The sequence below is a fragment of the Aphanomyces astaci genome (genome assembly GCF_000520075.1).
Source record: "Aphanomyces astaci strain APO3 unplaced genomic scaffold supercont1.7, whole genome shotgun sequence".
Lineage (NCBI taxonomy): Eukaryota > Oomycota > Saprolegniomycetes > Saprolegniales > Verrucalvaceae > Aphanomyces > Aphanomyces astaci.
In genome coordinates, this window is record NW_009798270.1 from 933,256 (window position 1) to 951,153 (window position 17,898).

Consider the following 17,898-nt stretch of genomic DNA (forward strand, 5'->3'; position numbering starts at 1 on the left):
TAAAACCATTCACGATTGTAGAATTGGAAAAAAACAACCCAGGCGTCTGCAATCCATCCAACAATCGTCGCACGCAACGATGCTTGAAGCTTGAATGGTACGCCTAGCTGCTTTGCATTCCAGAACTGGTCTGCGAACGAATTGTTCCTGCTTTTGGCCATTCCTGCTTTTGAAAAATCAGTTTGATTGGCTACAATTATCCGTAATCCGAATGTACTCCTTGCTTTTCGTGTCATGAAAAGCATGGACTCTCCATCCCTGCCTGTAACCAGTCATTCCTGCTTTTCGCACGCTTTTGTGCGACCAAGTCAGCCATGTCCGACCATGAGGTCCAACCGCCGGTAGAGATGGTGCTAGGTTGATGCAACACATACATACATATCATGCGTCACACATAAAACCATAGATGCTGCCACCCCGAAGGCCAAGGCAGGCAAGAGCAAGGAGAAGAAAGCGTCCTCGGAGACCAAACGCTCTGTCCGGTGGTGCGATGAGAGTGTGGCGACACTCTTTCGCCTCCGTTACGACTCGCATTTGGCAAAAAGGTTCGAGTCCAAGAAAAACACCGAGAAGAAGACGGCGTACGTGATGTTGGCGGCGGAGCTTGGTGCTCGGTAAGGTTCTCTTGGAGAGCTGCTTTGACCTTTGACTTGCCGGTCTTGATGATCACCAGGAAGATAGGGTACTTGGTGCCGCTGGAGTCCCCGAGCAGCAACGCAGTCACACGGTCCTTCGTCTTGCCACCACACTTGACTCACCCCGTCTTATCTCCGCTGGTGTTGATTGTCTTGGTTGGTAGGTACTCGTAGTTGACTCCCGTCTGATCAACATTGTAGACACGGTCGATGCAGTGCTCTCGCATGAGAGCCTTGACGCGTTCCGAGAAGGACTCCAGTGCGTCCCACCCATCTTGGGGCGTGTCTTGGCCAACGCGAGTGCGACAGCGGAGAGAGAAATCATAACGGCGTTTGAACCCGTCGGCCCAGTGCCAGCCAGCAAGGAACTTATGGTCGTCGAGTCCTAGGTCAAGGGCTGCCTCCAGGCCATGATGCGTAAAATGGCGTGTATCACGGGTATGCCATCCTTGCGCATGTCAAGGACCCAGCGCAGCAGTTGTTCCTCGGCCTCCAGCGTAAGTCTCGTTGCCGTCCCAAGTGGTCGCCAGCATCTCTTCTCCGCGGTGGATTGATTTGATCCTAACTATTGTATGTGCTCATGCTTTGCCACCCATGTGTACACTCGTTTTCGCATGGACTCGCGCGCTGTTGCCGTCAAGGTACCTTAATATGCGCCTAGCGTTGCACAGGTGCCGTAGTACTGGATGACTGCGAGTCTCTCACTGTATGTCCCAACCCTATTCTTAAGCTGCTTAGGCTTCTTCTTGGGCCCGTACTTTGAAACTGGTCGTCCCCTTGATGACGCCCGGGACACACTAGGCAACCCCGTCACCGTAATGTGCACGAAAATCGCGCGCTTGTACCTCTCAAAATTACCTCTATAAATGAATATTTGATTGTGTTTAGGAGTATTATTAAGATTAAGAGTGTATCCTGGCGCGAACTATAACCTCTTGAAGCCTTGTATTAATCCAACCTACTCTTCTCATTAAAGTAGCGTTTTAAGCTGGCGTTTGTAAGGGTCAAAAAGTGTATTTTGCTTTTAACTATGGTGAAATTTCAAATGAGGTCGTTTTTAAAATGAAATCTGATTAGCTTGATGCGAAATTTTCTACTTTTGGCTTGGATTTCCAGCTTACACTTTTCAAATGCCCTGCCACACTTTTGATCAGAAATGTCCAAATTTAATGACCTGTTTTCAGAAATGACCACCAAAGAGTCATGGTTAGCATTATGGAAAAGGGTTAGTATACAATGTTTTAACGAATGACGATGACGTTGTGGAAGTGACACAGCTGTGGTGTCGTTTCCGATACAAATGTCAAGTGATTTGGCCGTCGAGGAGGGACGGCACTCCCACTTAAACGCTATACTTAAACCACGTAGAAATGACCTGCCATGAATTTTTTTCGAAACGCTTCTTTCACACACTGTACGGTACGAGTACTGTATACATATAAGTAACCAGATATATTTCGTCCAGAGCAGTCAGAAAACTCAGTTTTCAATAGGAAAACACAATAACTAAGACGCAACTATTCTATTCGGCCAAATATTGTTGTTGTGACATATGATCGAAGGAATACGAAATTCTCTATCATCATGATATCTCACCAATTGCAATTCACTAACCTGCAATATTACGTCCCATGTAGTCAGATAACACTACTTTCAATATGCAAACACAAAGCAATGACACAACTATTCTATTGGTGATATATTGGTGTATAATTAGACTGTCGTGGCATCACAATTCTGGCATGGCGTCATTCGAGAATTGTGTTTGAGGATGCAAGGTACGTTCATGTCATGCATGTTCTTCTCGGTGTTAGGTTAAAATAGCAATGTGAGTGGGTCCAAAGTGACGGACTTACGAAACGCACTGCAGCATACACGGGGAGGCTGTTGCACACCGTGCCAACCCGACAATATGTTGATGCTGTTAGTCAGGAATTGAAATCAAATGGCAAAGGTATATCTGGCACTGATGTCGTTTGGTTAGGCAAGAACGAATTGAAAGCTAAGGCTACGGCCAAGCCAGCGAGCGTTAACTTGAATGTGATGGAAGCTACCCCGATGGAACCGAATGTCATGGCCCAATCAGGAGTGACTATGGAACGCACCAAAGTGTCGGCCAAATGAAAGGCCAAGTCGACAACGACGGCGTCGACAAAAGGGTAGGTGAAGTTGAAGGCACCACCCTGGATCACCGCAACAGTGCAGCATTTACCAACAACTGTCGCAGACGGCGAACAATTTCTGCCTAATGCGTGGAGCGAAGCTCAGCGCGAGTTGTTGCAACGCGTTAAGTTGGAGTATCCAAGCGATTCGGACGACGAACCCAAGAATGACCTCGATGTGTAACCAAACCTACATTTCTATTATGGAATTGCCTGAATCATTTTTTCACCGCAGCGTAGGTGCGAAACCCTTGCTGTTTCCACGAAGCACATTGACCTTCACACCATGTGTCCCTGGACATGTTATTCGTTATTGCGTGCCACGCAACGTCGTAGTAATAAAGAACCCATCGTCCAAAGTGTGTTGACGGACGTGTTGTTCGTCACGTTGTTCAATTGAAATATGTGAAGGGCCGAAACCCTTGCTGTATTCAGTGAAGCAAATTATCGTGCATATCAACTTTTTACCGAAGTATTTTTCCTCATGTGATGCCACATAACACGGTGATAGTTCGAAACAACTGATACTTGACTGCCGAACGCCTTCCGAAGTGTATACGGAAGTACTGTTAACCACATCCAACACATCGGGCGTGCCTGCAAGATAGGTCGACTGCACTTTGACCAACATATCACGAGTTAATCTGCGGAGCTATTGCAGTGCCCGCGAGATGGTGCCGACTGTGTTCTGACCAACATGTCACGAGACAATTAGCGATGTGATTGGACAAACCCGCAAGTTGGCACCGACTTGCATTCTGACATACACGTCACGTGTCAACGACACAAATGGATGTTCCTGCGAAATGGAGCTAACTGCTTGCAAGCCAACGCGTCAAAGACCACATCGTTACTGAGTTTAGATGCGCGAATTGGTCTTAGCATAGTTGCAAGGCTTCTACCGGAGCCTTTCCTACTTCCAGTGCCCCCACAGCTACATGCACTGATTCCCATCTTCAAAATACCGAACCCCGTTCTACCGCAGATAGGAGAGTTTTCAATGCATACTAGTACTACAAACAGAATATGCCTGAAAACTATGCGAGGCTCAAATACGACTACAAATAAGTAGTAACGAGCTCCAACCGAAATTAACTCCGGCAGCAGAGCAACGGGCTCACCTAGTTGATTGGGTAAAATACCCTTCTCAGCAACTTACCTTGCCTTCAATTTCAGTATGATAGCAACCATTACGGATGCTCTTAACCCACTGAAGTAAATTCAGCTCAGTCGCGGCACTCAAGCTGGTGCCAATGCCTTCTCCGTGAGCAATCTTGAGATTCCGGCTTGAGTAACCGTACTCATCGATCAGTGCGCGTTATCGATCCCACTTGTTGAGATTCAAGCACGATCTCCGACAATTGACACAACGCAGTAGCGAATCGAAGTGGAAGCGCCGCCGTTGTGCCCTGAAGGTGTTAGTGGTTGATCATGTCGAGTTTCTCGCGGAACCTGTATGCCTTGTTGACGTACTGGCATGGTTGACGCCGGCGATTACCCAAGATGCTTGGTTTATAGGGGGATATCACACCGAACTGGTTTCCTCGCTGAGGACGTGGTAAGGCGCCCGGTTCCCCATGAACGAATGGGTCCTCCCTCACGAAGAATCCTCACGCACGATTGTATCCACGACAGCGTTGGTCGCCAGGATTTTCCTCGGGGAAGGCTCCATTGCGCTTGATCCTTACTTTGTGACGTGCTCGATGGACCGTCTGTTTGTAAAATGCAGTGGCTGTGATCACTTGAAAAGGTGCCGAGCCTTTGAATTCCTATATTTATTTGACTTGATACGTATCAGTTCCCTGAGGCAGCAGATTGCCTACAGTCCGAGACAAAACTATAGACGCACCCTAAAATTTTGGAGTTTCTCAAACAAAAATTTCCTTTTATCCGAAATGATCTATGCCAACATCCTTGAAAATGTAATTCTAGGAACCCCACAAAAGGATTTCATTCATTTGTGTGTGGATCACGAGAAAATTTCGAAATTTCAAATTTCTGGGTGAGTCATAACTATAGGCGCACTTTGTAAATTGACTTATTTATCGATGCATTGTCCACGGTGAAGAATAACTTGGGCCATTCTCGTTGGCATTCCCTCAACCAAATGAGATAGGTAGCTTTGCTCAATTTCCCGCCACGATTGCAGGATTTGAGCCTTCAATTGAGCCTTGATGTCGAATTGACGACCATTCACATAGACTTTCCGAGCTAGGACCCCTCAAACGTTCTCGATAGGATTCAAATCAGGGCTCTTTGCAGGCCAAGGCATGGTAGCCCATGGCATTGCCTCTAACCACGCCATCGTTGAGCGAGAACGATGGATAATAGCGTTATCCTGCTGAAAAATGGGTTGAGCACTTGAGGTCAACTCGCTCAACTCCCGCATCGCTGGCAAAAGGTATGCCTCCAGGGTTGCTTGGTACCGCGCCGAGTCTTGTCGTCATTCGAGGAATGCGAGTTCAGTCTTGTTGTAGAAGCTCATTCCGCCCCACACCATAACTGAGCCCCCACCCGCGATACGCTTGGAGTAGGTTTCAACATCTTGACGCAGGTCATGCCAGTAATACTGACAGCCGTCGGGGCCATCAAGATTGAACTTCTTCTCGTCAGAGAACATCGTGGTCTTCATTTCAGCAAGCTTGTTAAAGTAACTGGAGGCAAATTCGACCCGGTCCTTCTTCTGCTTGGATGTGAGGCGCGGGCCTGAGCGGTGTTTTATGTACTTAGCGAATTTGGACAATTTAAGCACACGAATTACAGTGCGTTGAGTTACTTTACCGCTTATGGTTACTGAGATCTGCCTAGACGGCATTCCTTTGTGTATGGCGAGTCGGAAAATTCGTGGAACGTCTCGTCGCGTCAGTTTCGTGCGCCGTCCAGGTCTCTTGGGATTTGGGGATTGCTTGAGCTTCGTAACATACGTCCGGACTAGATTATCGCTGCGTCCCAACGCATTGGTGATCCAACGGAGCGATTTGTTAACCTCCAAATATGCGTGTACTTGGCATTTTTCATGGTCGGTGATCGTTTTTCCTGGAGGCATCGTCCGATTCTTGGTTACAGTCACCGAGGGAGTGGTTCGCCTATCGAACTTGCTCAACGTGCAACTATTATTTTATCCAATAATATCGTACCAAAAGTTTAACGACTTGTGATTGGATAATGAAAATATTTTCCCACTGGCGCGAGTTGATTTAAATATGTGCCACACTTTTCATTCACGAATTGATGAGCTCCTTGTCAACCCTTCGGACTAAAAAGCGCGGCTACGCTATATCAGTCAAACTCGATGCACTTGCTATGATGGCAAGTATGTCGGACTACAAGGTATCCGAAAACCTTAGCATACCCGCGCGCACCATACGTTCTTGGTTTGACCAGCGCGATGAAATCACCGCCTTCCAAGGGAACAAGAAGCGAATGAAAGTCAGCCCTGGTGGGCGCCGCGAGATGTTCCCTGACCCCGAGGGATTGGTCGACTTTATCGTCGAAATGCGAGTTCGTGAACGAGCATTGACAACAACTCACATTATCAACTGGATTAAGCGCTACCAGAGTCAGTGGCTTCGGCTCTATCTTATTGACAAGCAAGCTGGCACTGGCTACCAAAGCCTGCTCCGTCTCCTTCAGCAGTTCTGCCGCCGCCATGGTTACAGTCGCCAACGCGCCGGCCACCGCAAGAAGTCGCACGCTGCACTAGCTGACGTCCGCGACGAGTTTGCCGAGGAGTTCCATCGCTTGTCCAGCGCCTTCCACGATGACAGCGTCTACAATGTCGATGAAACTGGGTTCTATTACGACATGCCTCCCAAATACATCTGGTCGATCCGCGGAGGTGATGCCAAGGTGTCCTCAGGGGAGAAGCACTCCCTCCGGATGACTGTGGCCCTTACCGTGTGTGCCGATGGATCCAAGTTGCCGCTTCTCTTTGTCGTGCGGGGACTTCCAGGTGGCCGCATCGAGACGCACGAGCTTCCGACTTACCCTGCTGGCCACGTATACGCTGTTCAGCAAAAGGCCTGGATGTACAACAATGTGTGGAGACTGTACCTGCGCACCTTGCTGCTGCCTTGTGTTGAGGCGCCGTCTGTCATCTTGGTCGACAACTTCGAGTCTCACGTGAGTGATGAGTCCTACAGTATCCTTGAAGATGAGCTCAGCTGTCTGTTGGTTCCATTACCTCCAAACGCCACGTCCACGTGCCAGCCATTGGACGTAGGGGTCATGGCGCCGTTCAAACGCTTCCTGCGTGACGAGTGGTTGGCCGAGGAAATCATCGATGGTGAGGATGGAGACGAGTTTGACTCACCTTGTGCTGCGCAAAAGCGTCTCGCAATGATCAACAGGGCGATCCGGGCGTGGGAGAAAGTCAGTGAAGACGTCATCCGCGAGAGCTTTGCCAAAGCGATTCCAAGTGCTTAAACGACAGTCACTCTTTGTCATTCTTTTTAATTGTGAAATTGATATAGGTTTGAAAAGGATTCTATTGGAATTTGTACATATTTTTATAAAATATCTATATTTAAATAAAGGTGGAAAAAGTTCGACACTGACCGGGGCTGGAACCCCGGTCCCCTTCCTCAATCTACTTGGATGCCGTCGCACTAACCATTACGCCAACCGCGTCAAACGCTTATCTTTAACCTCGTTCTTTGGTATCCATCGTAATATATTCTTAAGTTTTCAAGAATTTATGCCCATCTTACAGTTAACCAAATGCAGAAATTCTTTCACACCTTCCAGTGGAGTGCTCTCGTTTTTCATAACCTGTCAAAACAACAAATTTTTATTTGAGCTGCGAATAAAAATACACACCAGTCACTTTCATTGGCTGTAAACTTTGTCGTACTTCGAAGTATGGCGGCCAATCATTCACAAGCATGAGCAGAAAACTCGAAGTACCACACAGGCGAACCCCTCGGTGACTGTATGTGTGGTGAAGTCATTGGTGTGTCCCACAAGTGTTCGTAAGCATTTTGATTACATTAAAGATCTTTGATTGGCTTAAAAAGAATCCGTAAATGTCGAATCATATACTCGGAGTAGTGCGTCTATAGCTATGACTCACCCAAAAATTTGAAATTTGAAATTTGAATATTTCTCGTGATCGAAACACAAATGAAAGAAATCCTTTTATGGAGTTCCTAACTGTAAAATTACATTTTCAAGGATGTTGGCATTGATCGTTTCGGATAAAAAGAATATTTTTATATGAGAAACTCCAAAATTTTGGGGTGCGTCTATTGTTTTGTCTCCGACTGTATTTACTGTTATTAGTACCTCAAAACATTATATTTTCTTAATGGGTGTACATGTATTAATACCACTTAATCCTCTTGACATTGTGATCTGTTTACTGTTAACATACAGAAGTACTGTACCAGCAACAACTCCAGGCACGACGAAATCATTTCAGTACAGTTCAACATGTTTTGGAAGGGACGTTTGGCATTGATCTAGTGCGTCAGAGTATCGTCTCTCAGGGAAATCCCCTGTTTGGTGGACTACAATGTCGTGGCGGGATTCCAATGTTGCGACTGGAGTGACGTCAATCACTTCGAAGTACTGTCACTGTAAAGTACTGTACCGTAATAGTACGTGTCACGTTGCTCTTTACGTTAACCACACAAAATGTACTGTAATACTACTACAGTACGTACGTAGTACTGTACAGTATATACTGTATTGCAGTACACCAACTTCAACGTCAACCATATGTCACCACGTAGGAAGGAGATGAACAACAAAAGGTTACTTACTGTACCCGTAGTCAAGGATTACGTTGACGAAGAAACAACAGCCCCACCTACCCCCGCACAATTCACCTTGCATGTCGCCTCTTGGTCACTTGTCTACGGGAGATACGAGTCAAATGCAGTGCGAGAAGCACCCGCACACTTGAGGCTCTCGACGACTTAACGCCAGCTTGACATCACAAATAATAGCACAAACAAGGGCAGTTTGCACCTCCCAAAGTTGCCACTAAACGTAATTGCTGTACAGTATGTACGTTCTATACGCATTCCTTGTTCGCTAATGGGAAATTTCCTCACATTCTGATCAGTAGCGACGAGCATCAATCTGTACTGTCCTAGTAGTACACTGGGTACTCTGCGTACTGTACTACTACGTACTAATAGAGTACCCGTATGAGTATAGCAGTGTCCATAATATGTCGGTGTTCAAACGCATTTCGTCGCGAAACTGAGAGCGGAACTCGTCGGGAGATCGATCGTACGCATTTCGCTTTTCCTCCGTGTCTGCTGCCAGGGTGTAAGTTAATTTTGATGATTGCACAGTCATGTCCTAGCCTACGTTACGTATCCATCCTGGATATCTTGCCTGGTTGAGCTCATGCTGCGGGTTGTATACTTGGAGAACCAAGGCATGTACAGACTGGGTGGGTCATTTGGGCTTGGTAGTCAGAGTCGCATGAGGGCAGAGCCAATCAGAATCGTTCATGACCTTGCAGTGCAAATTACATCCAGCATCAAGTTGGCGTTGACGCAAGAAAGCGCGGCGACGACGACGACTCTACTTGGCAGCCTCAAGCGCTATTTCTTCTCCATGTGTGCCAGCCTCGGCAACGTCTCCCACGCACTCGTCGCTGCCACGCTCCTTCCTTGCGTGGTGATCCACACCGTGTTCTCGTGCGACAATGTGTCCACATCGTCGCATGTAGCCGACGACGAAGCGACGCCGTCTCCTCCCGACACATGCGACCTGCTACCACTCAAAGAGGTAAAAAATGCAGGTCACAACGTGTTTTGTCTCGTGCTGATGCCGATATCGTGTAGCTACCGTTGCCACCATTTGCGACACCGCTGTCGCGGCCTTGCTTTGACCAAGTGGCCGCGTTGGGGGCTGGTCCATTTGGCACAGTCAAGCTGGTGCGGCACAAGGTCAGCGGACAGCAGTTTGCGCTGAAAATCATCGACAAAGCGTCCATCCCGACCATCAAACTGGCCCGCCAAGTCGTTCGCGAGCGCGATATCGTCATGTCCGTCCAGCATCCGCTTGTGGCAACGTGCTTTGGGTCGTTCCAAGACGACCGACACGTATACTTGGTGTCGGAATACTTGCCCGGCGGCGACTTGTACCAACATCTCTTCGACGGCGCCGCTCCCCGCGCGTTGGACGTCGCCGCCATTCGGTTCTACGCTGCCAACATGGTCAAAGCAGTGCAAGGACTCCACGATCAGGGCATCGTGTACCGCGACTTGAAAATGGAAAACACGATGGTGGACGCCACGGGGTACATCAAGCTCATCGACATGGGATTTGCCAAAGCCGTCGACAACAACGGCCGCACCTTGACCATGTGCGGCACCCCCGAGTACATGGTATGTCGTCTAATATGTTGTATGGCTTATGGCTCGCTCGTATATGCAACTACTGTGTGTCCTTCTGACACATGGACCCGTCCAGGCGCCGGAAATCTTGTCTGGGCAGGGCTATGGCAAGTCTGTCGACTATTGTACGTGATCGTAACACATCTAGTAGCTACTATCTAGTTAGAAAACATCGTCACATATCCTGTGTCTGCAGGGGCGTTGGGGGTCGTATTGTACGAGATGGCCATGGATGGCGACAGTTTGTTTTACCACGACAGCCACGCCCGGATGATGGCGCGCATCAAGGCGGTCGCGACGGTCGGGCTCCCGACAGCCCCCGCCTTTGACTTGTTGGACCCGACGCTCCAGAGTTTCATCAAGGGATTGCTGGCGTTCGACCCAACCGGACGACTTGGCTGCACTGCCGCCGGCTTTTCGGCGATTGAGGACCACCCGTTCTTCCACGGGTACATCGACTGGGCGGCGCTCATAGCCAAGGAAGTGCCGGCGCCGTTCGTTCCAGACGCACCTACCGACAGGTGGTGGCACGCGCTCGATGAATTTGACGACGATGATCCGATTCAAAGCGACGACTTTGACCCCAAGATTGCCCTGGTGTTTGAAGGTTTTTGATGTGTGGTGGTAGTTGTTTAACTTGAGTTTTATTTATTTCTACTTGGTCGTTCGTACATCATAATGATGGACATTCACATATATTTACTGACTGTATCACAGATGAATTGGCCGTCGAGATGTGGGCAATAGCACGACGGCAAATTCATCGCGCAGCGCATTCTTCTTGGCTTGCTTTATTGCGTTCAAGCGAGCACACGCTGCTTGCACGTCGGCATCAGTTCTTGGCGGATGCAACGTCGCTGGAAAGAGTTCGTGGACCAGTTTAGATTGCATCGATTCCTACAACCATCGGTTGGTCATATATAGCCATTCAACTCACGCCAGTCACAACTACAGCAGGACGCAAGTATACAGTACATATGTACACACCAACGTTGACCGGATGTGCGCTGCATGACTCGACCACTCCGAGCGCAGCGCAGGACACACCATGGCCGACCTGCTACCAGATAAGTACTAGCTACTCAAATAACGCTAGTACGTGAGCAAGTGTACGCGGGGCTCGATGGCGCTTCCAGCGTGGTCGCCTTCTTCGCTCAACGGTCTAAAGCAATTATATTTCAGTGATGCAAAGACGAGTAAACTGCAGTACAAGTCGTTCGCGTCCAAGTAGCGTTCCCACAACTCCCACAGCAAGGTCGTGCATTGAGTTGGCCTTGTCTACCCAAGACCACAATGAGATTCGGTCAGTTGGCAAACCCAAACAAATTACCGCTAGCAATCAGTTCCTATGGATACACGGACATAACTACAATGCTGCTGTCCTACCAGCGATTGCGATTGGGTGGTTGTCGTTGTTGTTGTTGAGCTGAGAAGAAAGCAGTTGTCGTGGGCGTCGCATCGAGTGGAAAAACCCAATCCAAACGCCGTCAAGAGGGTATCCAGGTCCCCATGAACGAGTTTGCACTGCCACATGGCGGCGATTGCGTCTGGCGTCGGGATTTGTGCAGGCGTCGCGCGGGCATCGATGCCGTGGGTGTCACAGAGCTCGATGAACGCGCTTAGCTTTCCATCGCAATTGGCGTCGTGTTCCCAATGACGCTGGAAGACTTGATAGGGCGACTCGCGGGGAAGGAGGCGGGCGTGGGACGGTTGCAGGGACGGCGGTGGTGTCGATGGCAGGCGGAGATGTTGCCGCAAGCTAGACACGACATTTTTCAAGCGGGTCAGCTGGTCATCTCGAGAAAGCGCTTGATCCATCCATACGCGAAATCGTATCGAGCCGAGTTCAAACACTGTGTGCACGGGCATGGCCGGCTGCGACGACGCAACTACTGGCGGCCGAGTGATGTGGGCATGGTCCACCCAGTACAAAGTGTCCTGAATGCGCATGTACAGACTCGCCGTTGTCGGGTTCACCATGACCCCATTCGCGTCACGCTTGGTGCTTGAGGACGAGGTGTGCCGGAGGAAAAACGCGCAATCAAACTGCGTCTGGTCCCCGTGAGTTGGCGCGAACGAGCAGAACGAATGGTCGTTGACGAGGAACATGCCGTGCATCGTTTCCAGCTGCTCCATGGCCTCATGCTTCCCTGTCGGCAGGTTGTTGTCGACTGCGAGCCATGGCTGGGACACCAAAAACGTTTCCAATTCCATCGTTTGGATGTTGAGTTGGTTGACTGAATCATCATTCCGATGTCGAGCGAATTGAATATCATTATAATACAATTGTCTCTCTTGTCGTTTGTATATTGGTCTCCATCGAAACGTTACTCCAGAGTATTTAATTTTTCAGTCAGAACCTCCACCATAACCATCATGGTATGCCGTCGCCCGCGTCCATTGTTCATTCCTATGTAGCTATGCTTCAACGTTATGATGGTGCGTAGTCGTTGTCCAACAAACAAGCGACACTGGTCAAGGAACTCGTGGACTTTACAAGCTGTACGCGAGAGAGAGCTGCCGCCTTGCTCAAGAAGCACCACTGGAGCGTCTCCGCCGCCGCAGACGCCTTCTTTGACGATGCCGCGAACGAGTACGTTGTTGTTTGATGAGCGTCTGCTGACTCCATGACCTTAGGGCGAGTGCACTTGCTGTCGACATCAATGCCATCAACTCATGGTTTGACAAGTATGCTGGTACGCGACTTGAATCCCGACCAACTTATCCCCTCAAATTCCTCAACCGCCTTGTATGCATCGCGTAGACCCTGACGAACCGGACAGTATCTTGGACGAAGGCATCATGACTTTCTGCGACGACATTGGCATCGATGCCCAGGACCTTGTGGTGTTGGTGATTGCGTGGAAGATGAAGGCAGCGGTCATGTGCTGCTTTACACGGTCGGAGTTCGTGCACGGCATGCAGGAATTGGGGTACGCCCACCATCTGCCCGCTCATACTTGAGATCCGTCTCATGCTTCCTTCGTAGCTGCGACAGCGCACCTGCATTGCAAGCCAAAATCCCCGAAGTGCGGGGGTACATTGCAGCGCCGTCGGCGTTCAAGCCATTCTACTTGTTTTGCTTTGGCTACTCCAAGGAACCGGGCCAGAAGAGCCTCGGCAAGGACGTGGCGATGGCCATGTGGGAACTCGTACTGCTGCCCAAGTTCCCCAAGGTGGCCGACTGGTGCGCGTTTCTACAGGAGCATCCGAGCCAGGGCGTGACCCGCGACACGTGGGACCTCTTTTACGACTTTATGGTCAAAGTTGATGGTTCGTATGACGCCTATGACGAGAACGAGGCGTGGCCTGTGCTCATTGACGACTACATGACGTACGTCCAAGACGACAACAGCAAACAAGCCAGTCGCCATTAATATACACAACCCGGTGGCACCACGTTTCAACACGTTTGTGGGGTGTCTGCAAGGAAATGAACAAAGCGGGGAACTGGCTAGATGGTGCAATATCGGTTCGTGTTGCAGCCTCAAGCAAACAATCCGTGACACCGCGTGGACGTGACAACACTGTCGATGTGTTTAGTAAGACCAGTGTGTGTGCGTGCATGAAGCACCGTTGGTTGTATAGACTGCAAAACCATGTCACAGAGCAATGACCTAACGACACTTTGCAAACTAGCTTCTTCAATATGGGGCTACGTGCAACGCTGGTTGGCCTGGAGTTGCAGACACTTGGTAGTCCCCACCTGGCACGGCGCGGCTTCGTTGTTGGTTGTTGGGTTGGTGGTGGTGATGATGCACCCCCCATGCTGTCTTTGCAAACTGCATGTACATAGCAATGCCAAAGAATACCACGGTGGCTGCCAAGTACGCCCACCACGCAGGACTAATTGAGTACACGAAGCTTCCGTCGGCCACCTGAACACGCAATGACTCCAAATCGCTGCCAGACGGGTACTTGCCTGCAAAGTACCCCACGCCCCACACCGCCGCGGTCGCCCCGAAGAAACTGGTGGCGACGATGAGGAACGGGCGCTCCAGACATCGAGCCAAGAAGCCACCGAGGATGCCCAACGCGACGATGAGAATGTACAGCATGCCGCTCGGATTCGACGGCCACAGCTTGTACCCGACGGTGTTGTTGACGAGGAATGCGAGCACAATGCCTGCGGCGGCACCGACCATAAACACACCAAGCTTCCACACACACATGACCGTGGCGCCGACGATGAGACCCCCCACGACAAAGCAGATCCACGCCGCAGTGACCATGTACGTTTGATTGGCAAACACCTTTTCGGCCAGCAAGTAGAACAGCACAGACCCGACTGCAAACCCGCACACAAACAGCACCGGGCGAAACAGTTTGTAGCCAAAGAGCGCCACGATTGTGCCGACGCCGATGGACAGCCCCGCCACGACGCTTGGCGCGACGCTGAGCTTTGACCCAGTGGCCAGGAGGTCGTTGGTGACACGGTCGAAGTCGCTGCTTCCGTCCGTCAAGTTGGGCAACGTCAGCGGCACAGCGGTGGCCACAAAGGACGTGGCAACAAGGGCCACCAGAACAACAGATGTCGCTAGGGACACCTCTAGACGCAGCATGGCTGTCGTCATGCTCACTTACTTGGTTGTCCACGTCGCAATTCTTTTCCAGAAATTGAATGTCCGTGGACCGTTGGGATCGGATTGGATATGACTCGGCCAATCAAAATGCCGGACAAGATACGTTCCTAGCTTCCAAGCGTCATTATTATTCCGAAGGTGCAAGTGTGCCGAGTTGCTCCTGTCAAGCAGTGGCCAAGCAAAGATATGGCACATTGCGCAAATTGTAACTGCGCCAACGCCCGGACGACATGACGCCACGTGAAGAAGCGTATACACTGGCTCTTGCAGCACTGACTTGTACAGGCATACACATCGCATACGTCGGAAAAGTCCATCGGATATGCTCAATCCACAAGTTGCACGTTGATAATTGGTGGATTGCCCTGAAAATTGTCTACTACATACGGTACGGTAGTACAATTTAGGGCACTTATGGATTCAAAAAGGATGCCTCAAACAGGAATTATGGCCATACTCCGAAAAACAAAAAAAGTTGTATTACAATACTCCGAGAGTATTGTGTTTTCGAGTGTTGTGGGGTGGTTTCTCGTTGGAATTTAAATCGATTTGATTGGCTACACTGTCAGATGAGCTCAAAATTATTAGCCATTCAAAACCTTCTCAATGAAATTCAACCAATCAGATCGATTGTGGATCGGTTTGGTCGATTGCACCCCCTCAAACCCCCAGAAATCGACAATATATACAACGTAGTATTACATAGCTAAATCCAGTCTCCAAGTCGTCATGGTGCAGCTTTTACTGCTATATTTCGACACCACACATAGCACTTGCGTCAGTGTGCACTTGACATTTTATTGCTTAAACATGGGAAATGGGCTGGCCGCGCTGCGGCGTCGCGTAGTCGGCGGGGGCGGCGTTGGCGTGTTTGGCCTTGGGGTTCTGGTGAAACACACCCAGGGCGGATTTGTTGAACTGGAAGAACACGGCCAAGATGAAGAACACGATCGTTCCGGCGAGGTAATACCACCACTCCTTGGGCAAGTCGTACGAAAACGAGCCGTTGGCAGCTTCGCTGCGCCACACGTCTAGCTCGCGACTGTTTGGGAAGTTGCCGGCAAAGTACCCGACGCCCCACACGGCGGCCGCGGCGCCAAAGAAGCTGGTGGCCACGATGAGCGCAGGTCGTTCAAACCACGAACCCAGGAAGCCGCCAATGAGACCGAGGACAATCACGCAAATCCACAAACTCGTCTCGGGGCTCGAAGGGTAGATGAGGTAGCCAAAGGACGTGTTGACGTGGAAGCCGAGCAGAGCTCCGGCCGCGGCACCGACGAGAAAGACTCCCCATGCCCAGATGCTCATCACGGTCGCGCCCACGATCAGTCCCAGCACGACAAACATGATCCACGCCGCCGTTTGAAAGTACGTTTCCTCGTTGAAGAAACGTTCCGCCAACATGTATCCTAGAATCGAGCCCACGGCAAACCCGCTCAAGAACATGACTGGACGGAACAGCTTGTATCCCCACAACGCCACGAACACCCCGCCAACGATTGCCGCCGACGCGATGAGCCCTGGGCCAAATGTGATGCCTTGGGCAGATGCAAACAAGTCGTTCGCGGTCTGTGTCAACGTAGCCGTCGTGGCGGGAGTTGGAGTCACAGCAGCAATGCACTGCAGGAGGACGGCAAAGATGAGCGCCGAGAAGGCAGCAGAAGATGTAACACGGCCCATTTCCAGGTGACGGAAATGTAGAATGCGTAATGTGCGTTTGCAGAATCGCAAACCTGTCACAATTGATATATGATGACCCAGAAGGTCGCGACAATTCGAACAGTAACAATAACACAACGCGTTTTTCTTGGCAATTTTGAAGCACCCAAATTTCTATCCGTCTGACAATTTGCTAATCTTATTGGCACACCTGCAACCCCTCGTCTGCTCTGGTGGTTTCGTTGCAACAGTCAAGTTCACTTTACTACAATGTGCGTCACCTAAGCCTGTATAAAGTCCAAAACCGCCCCGAACAAATCTTCAGAGGAGTGAAATAGCTCTATACCTTGGTACCGGTACGAGTAAATCGATATAGTTTACAGCTGTAGAGCAATGCCTTCCGAAACCTACACTTACTTTGAGAAATTTCGCATATGTGACATGTTTCGTTTAATAATTCCAAGTAAGCTTAGTACTGTACTAGGATTAATAGTACTGTACTCCTTCGCAAGATGTACTGTAGAGGCCAAAAACAGCCTCAACAAATCGGATGGAGTAACGTTACTACGTACTACCGGTAGTGTAGTACTTCGAGTACTGTACTATACGTACTAGTTAGTACTAGTCTCGGGTACTGTACGGGTAAAAAGGTTTTGGAAGGAATCGTTAAGAACGATTCCTTCCAAAACGTACATACATTCAACATGATTGCAACCTCCAACACCTTATAATTTCCTGAATTTTGCAGAAATTACGGACGTGCGTGGAACTCTGTTGACAACTACTACGTACAACGAGTAGTAGTAGGTAGTATTAACACTGTATTAACGCTAAGTAACTTACTATTAATACTCCGGAGTACAGTACTATTATCAGGGGAAGTTTCCAAGTAGTTACTTCTATAACTTTACGTGTTGAATGTTAAATCCCGTCGACTTCCAGCGAATTCTCTTCCGTGTGTGGGACAGCATCGACGACATGCAAGCATATCTAAATGTTAACTATTCGAAAGGTTCGCTTTCTTCCGAGTAAAAAGTCACACTATTGAGCCATGCGCTTTTGTACTCGTTCCTACCATTATATAATCCCCTTTGGCTGAAAATTATGCTCTAGAGAACCAACCCAACGATATACCGGTATATATACCGTATATGGCTCTCCACAGAGTGTATAAAGTCCTGTTGATTTCGTCATAACAAGCACGGTATGACGCACGTCATCTAAAAACTTCCAACTGGCCAAATCGAAGAGTGGAGGTTTTATTACTTAAGGTACAATTAATGTAGTTAAAACCAAAACACGTTAAATACAGATTTCATGCGTTTTATCACTGCGGTGGGAGGTTAAAGGTCCCAACTGCCTCCGGATATCAAATACGGATAAGAGCCACATACAAAAATCAAGATACACCAAATATCCATGCCCATGTAAAATACCACTAGGTTAAATATCTATTTCTGGACCAATTCATCACCAAATTTGAATCTGAGACGTAGAATTTCTT

General features: G+C 49.2%; 6 protein-coding genes across 8 annotated transcripts; 3 read left to right on the forward strand and 3 right to left on the reverse strand.

The window, feature by feature from the left end:
* Window positions 1–314: 314 nt before the first annotated feature.
* On the forward strand, window positions 315–1,024 carry H257_04241 (hypothetical protein; the record flags this gene model as incomplete). The annotated part of the gene is made up of 4 exons (XM_009828658.1): window positions 315–357; window positions 407–614; window positions 674–795; window positions 837–1,024. The coding sequence occupies 4 exons, from the start codon at window positions 315–317 to the stop codon at window positions 1,022–1,024; spliced, it is 561 nt and encodes a 186-aa protein (XP_009826960.1).
* An 8,130-nt stretch (window positions 1,025–9,154) lies between these two features.
* On the forward strand, window positions 9,155–10,817 carry H257_04242 (AGC/PKA protein kinase; the record flags this gene model as incomplete). Its single annotated transcript, XM_009828659.1, has 5 exons — window positions 9,155–9,218; window positions 9,273–9,541; window positions 9,598–10,143; window positions 10,229–10,277; window positions 10,349–10,817. 5 exons carry the CDS (start codon window positions 9,155–9,157, stop codon window positions 10,765–10,767), a joined length of 1,347 nt encoding a protein of 448 aa, XP_009826961.1. The 3' UTR covers window positions 10,768–10,817.
* Window positions 10,673–12,388, reverse strand: H257_04243 (hypothetical protein). 3 transcript variants are annotated; one of them, XM_009828662.1, is made up of 5 exons: window positions 11,539–12,371; window positions 11,363–11,430; window positions 11,252–11,314; window positions 11,140–11,209; window positions 10,673–11,049 (listed from the first exon to the last, which is right to left on the reverse strand). In XM_009828662.1, exons 1-5 carry the CDS (start codon window positions 12,364–12,366, stop codon window positions 10,864–10,866), a joined length of 1,215 nt encoding a protein of 404 aa, XP_009826964.1. In that variant the 5' UTR covers window positions 12,367–12,371; the 3' UTR covers window positions 10,673–10,863. The 3 variants fall into 3 exon arrangements, with proteins under 3 accessions (XP_009826964.1, XP_009826963.1, XP_009826962.1); XM_009828661.1 differs by having other exon boundaries at window positions 11,140–11,314; window positions 11,539–12,388; XM_009828660.1 differs by having other exon boundaries at window positions 11,252–11,430.
* Window positions 12,389–12,501: 113 nt separating this feature from the next.
* H257_04244 (hypothetical protein) lies at window positions 12,502–14,766 on the forward strand. The gene is made up of 5 exons (XM_009828663.1): window positions 12,502–12,531; window positions 12,600–12,745; window positions 12,790–12,848; window positions 12,917–13,085; window positions 13,142–14,766. The coding sequence occupies exons 1-5, from the start codon at window positions 12,529–12,531 to the stop codon at window positions 13,527–13,529; spliced, it is 765 nt and encodes a 254-aa protein (XP_009826965.1). The 5' UTR covers window positions 12,502–12,528; the 3' UTR covers window positions 13,530–14,766.
* On the reverse strand, window positions 13,559–14,790 carry H257_04245 (hypothetical protein). The gene has a single exon (XM_009828664.1). It carries the CDS (start codon window positions 14,724–14,726, stop codon window positions 13,797–13,799), a length of 930 nt encoding a protein of 309 aa, XP_009826966.1. The 5' UTR covers window positions 14,727–14,790; the 3' UTR covers window positions 13,559–13,796.
* Window positions 14,791–15,410: 620 nt separating this feature from the next.
* H257_04246 (hypothetical protein) lies at window positions 15,411–16,504 on the reverse strand. The gene has a single exon (XM_009828665.1). The coding sequence runs from the start codon at window positions 16,413–16,415 to the stop codon at window positions 15,540–15,542; it is 876 nt and encodes a 291-aa protein (XP_009826967.1). The 5' UTR covers window positions 16,416–16,504; the 3' UTR covers window positions 15,411–15,539.
* Between the last annotated feature and the right edge of the window lie 1,394 nt (window positions 16,505–17,898).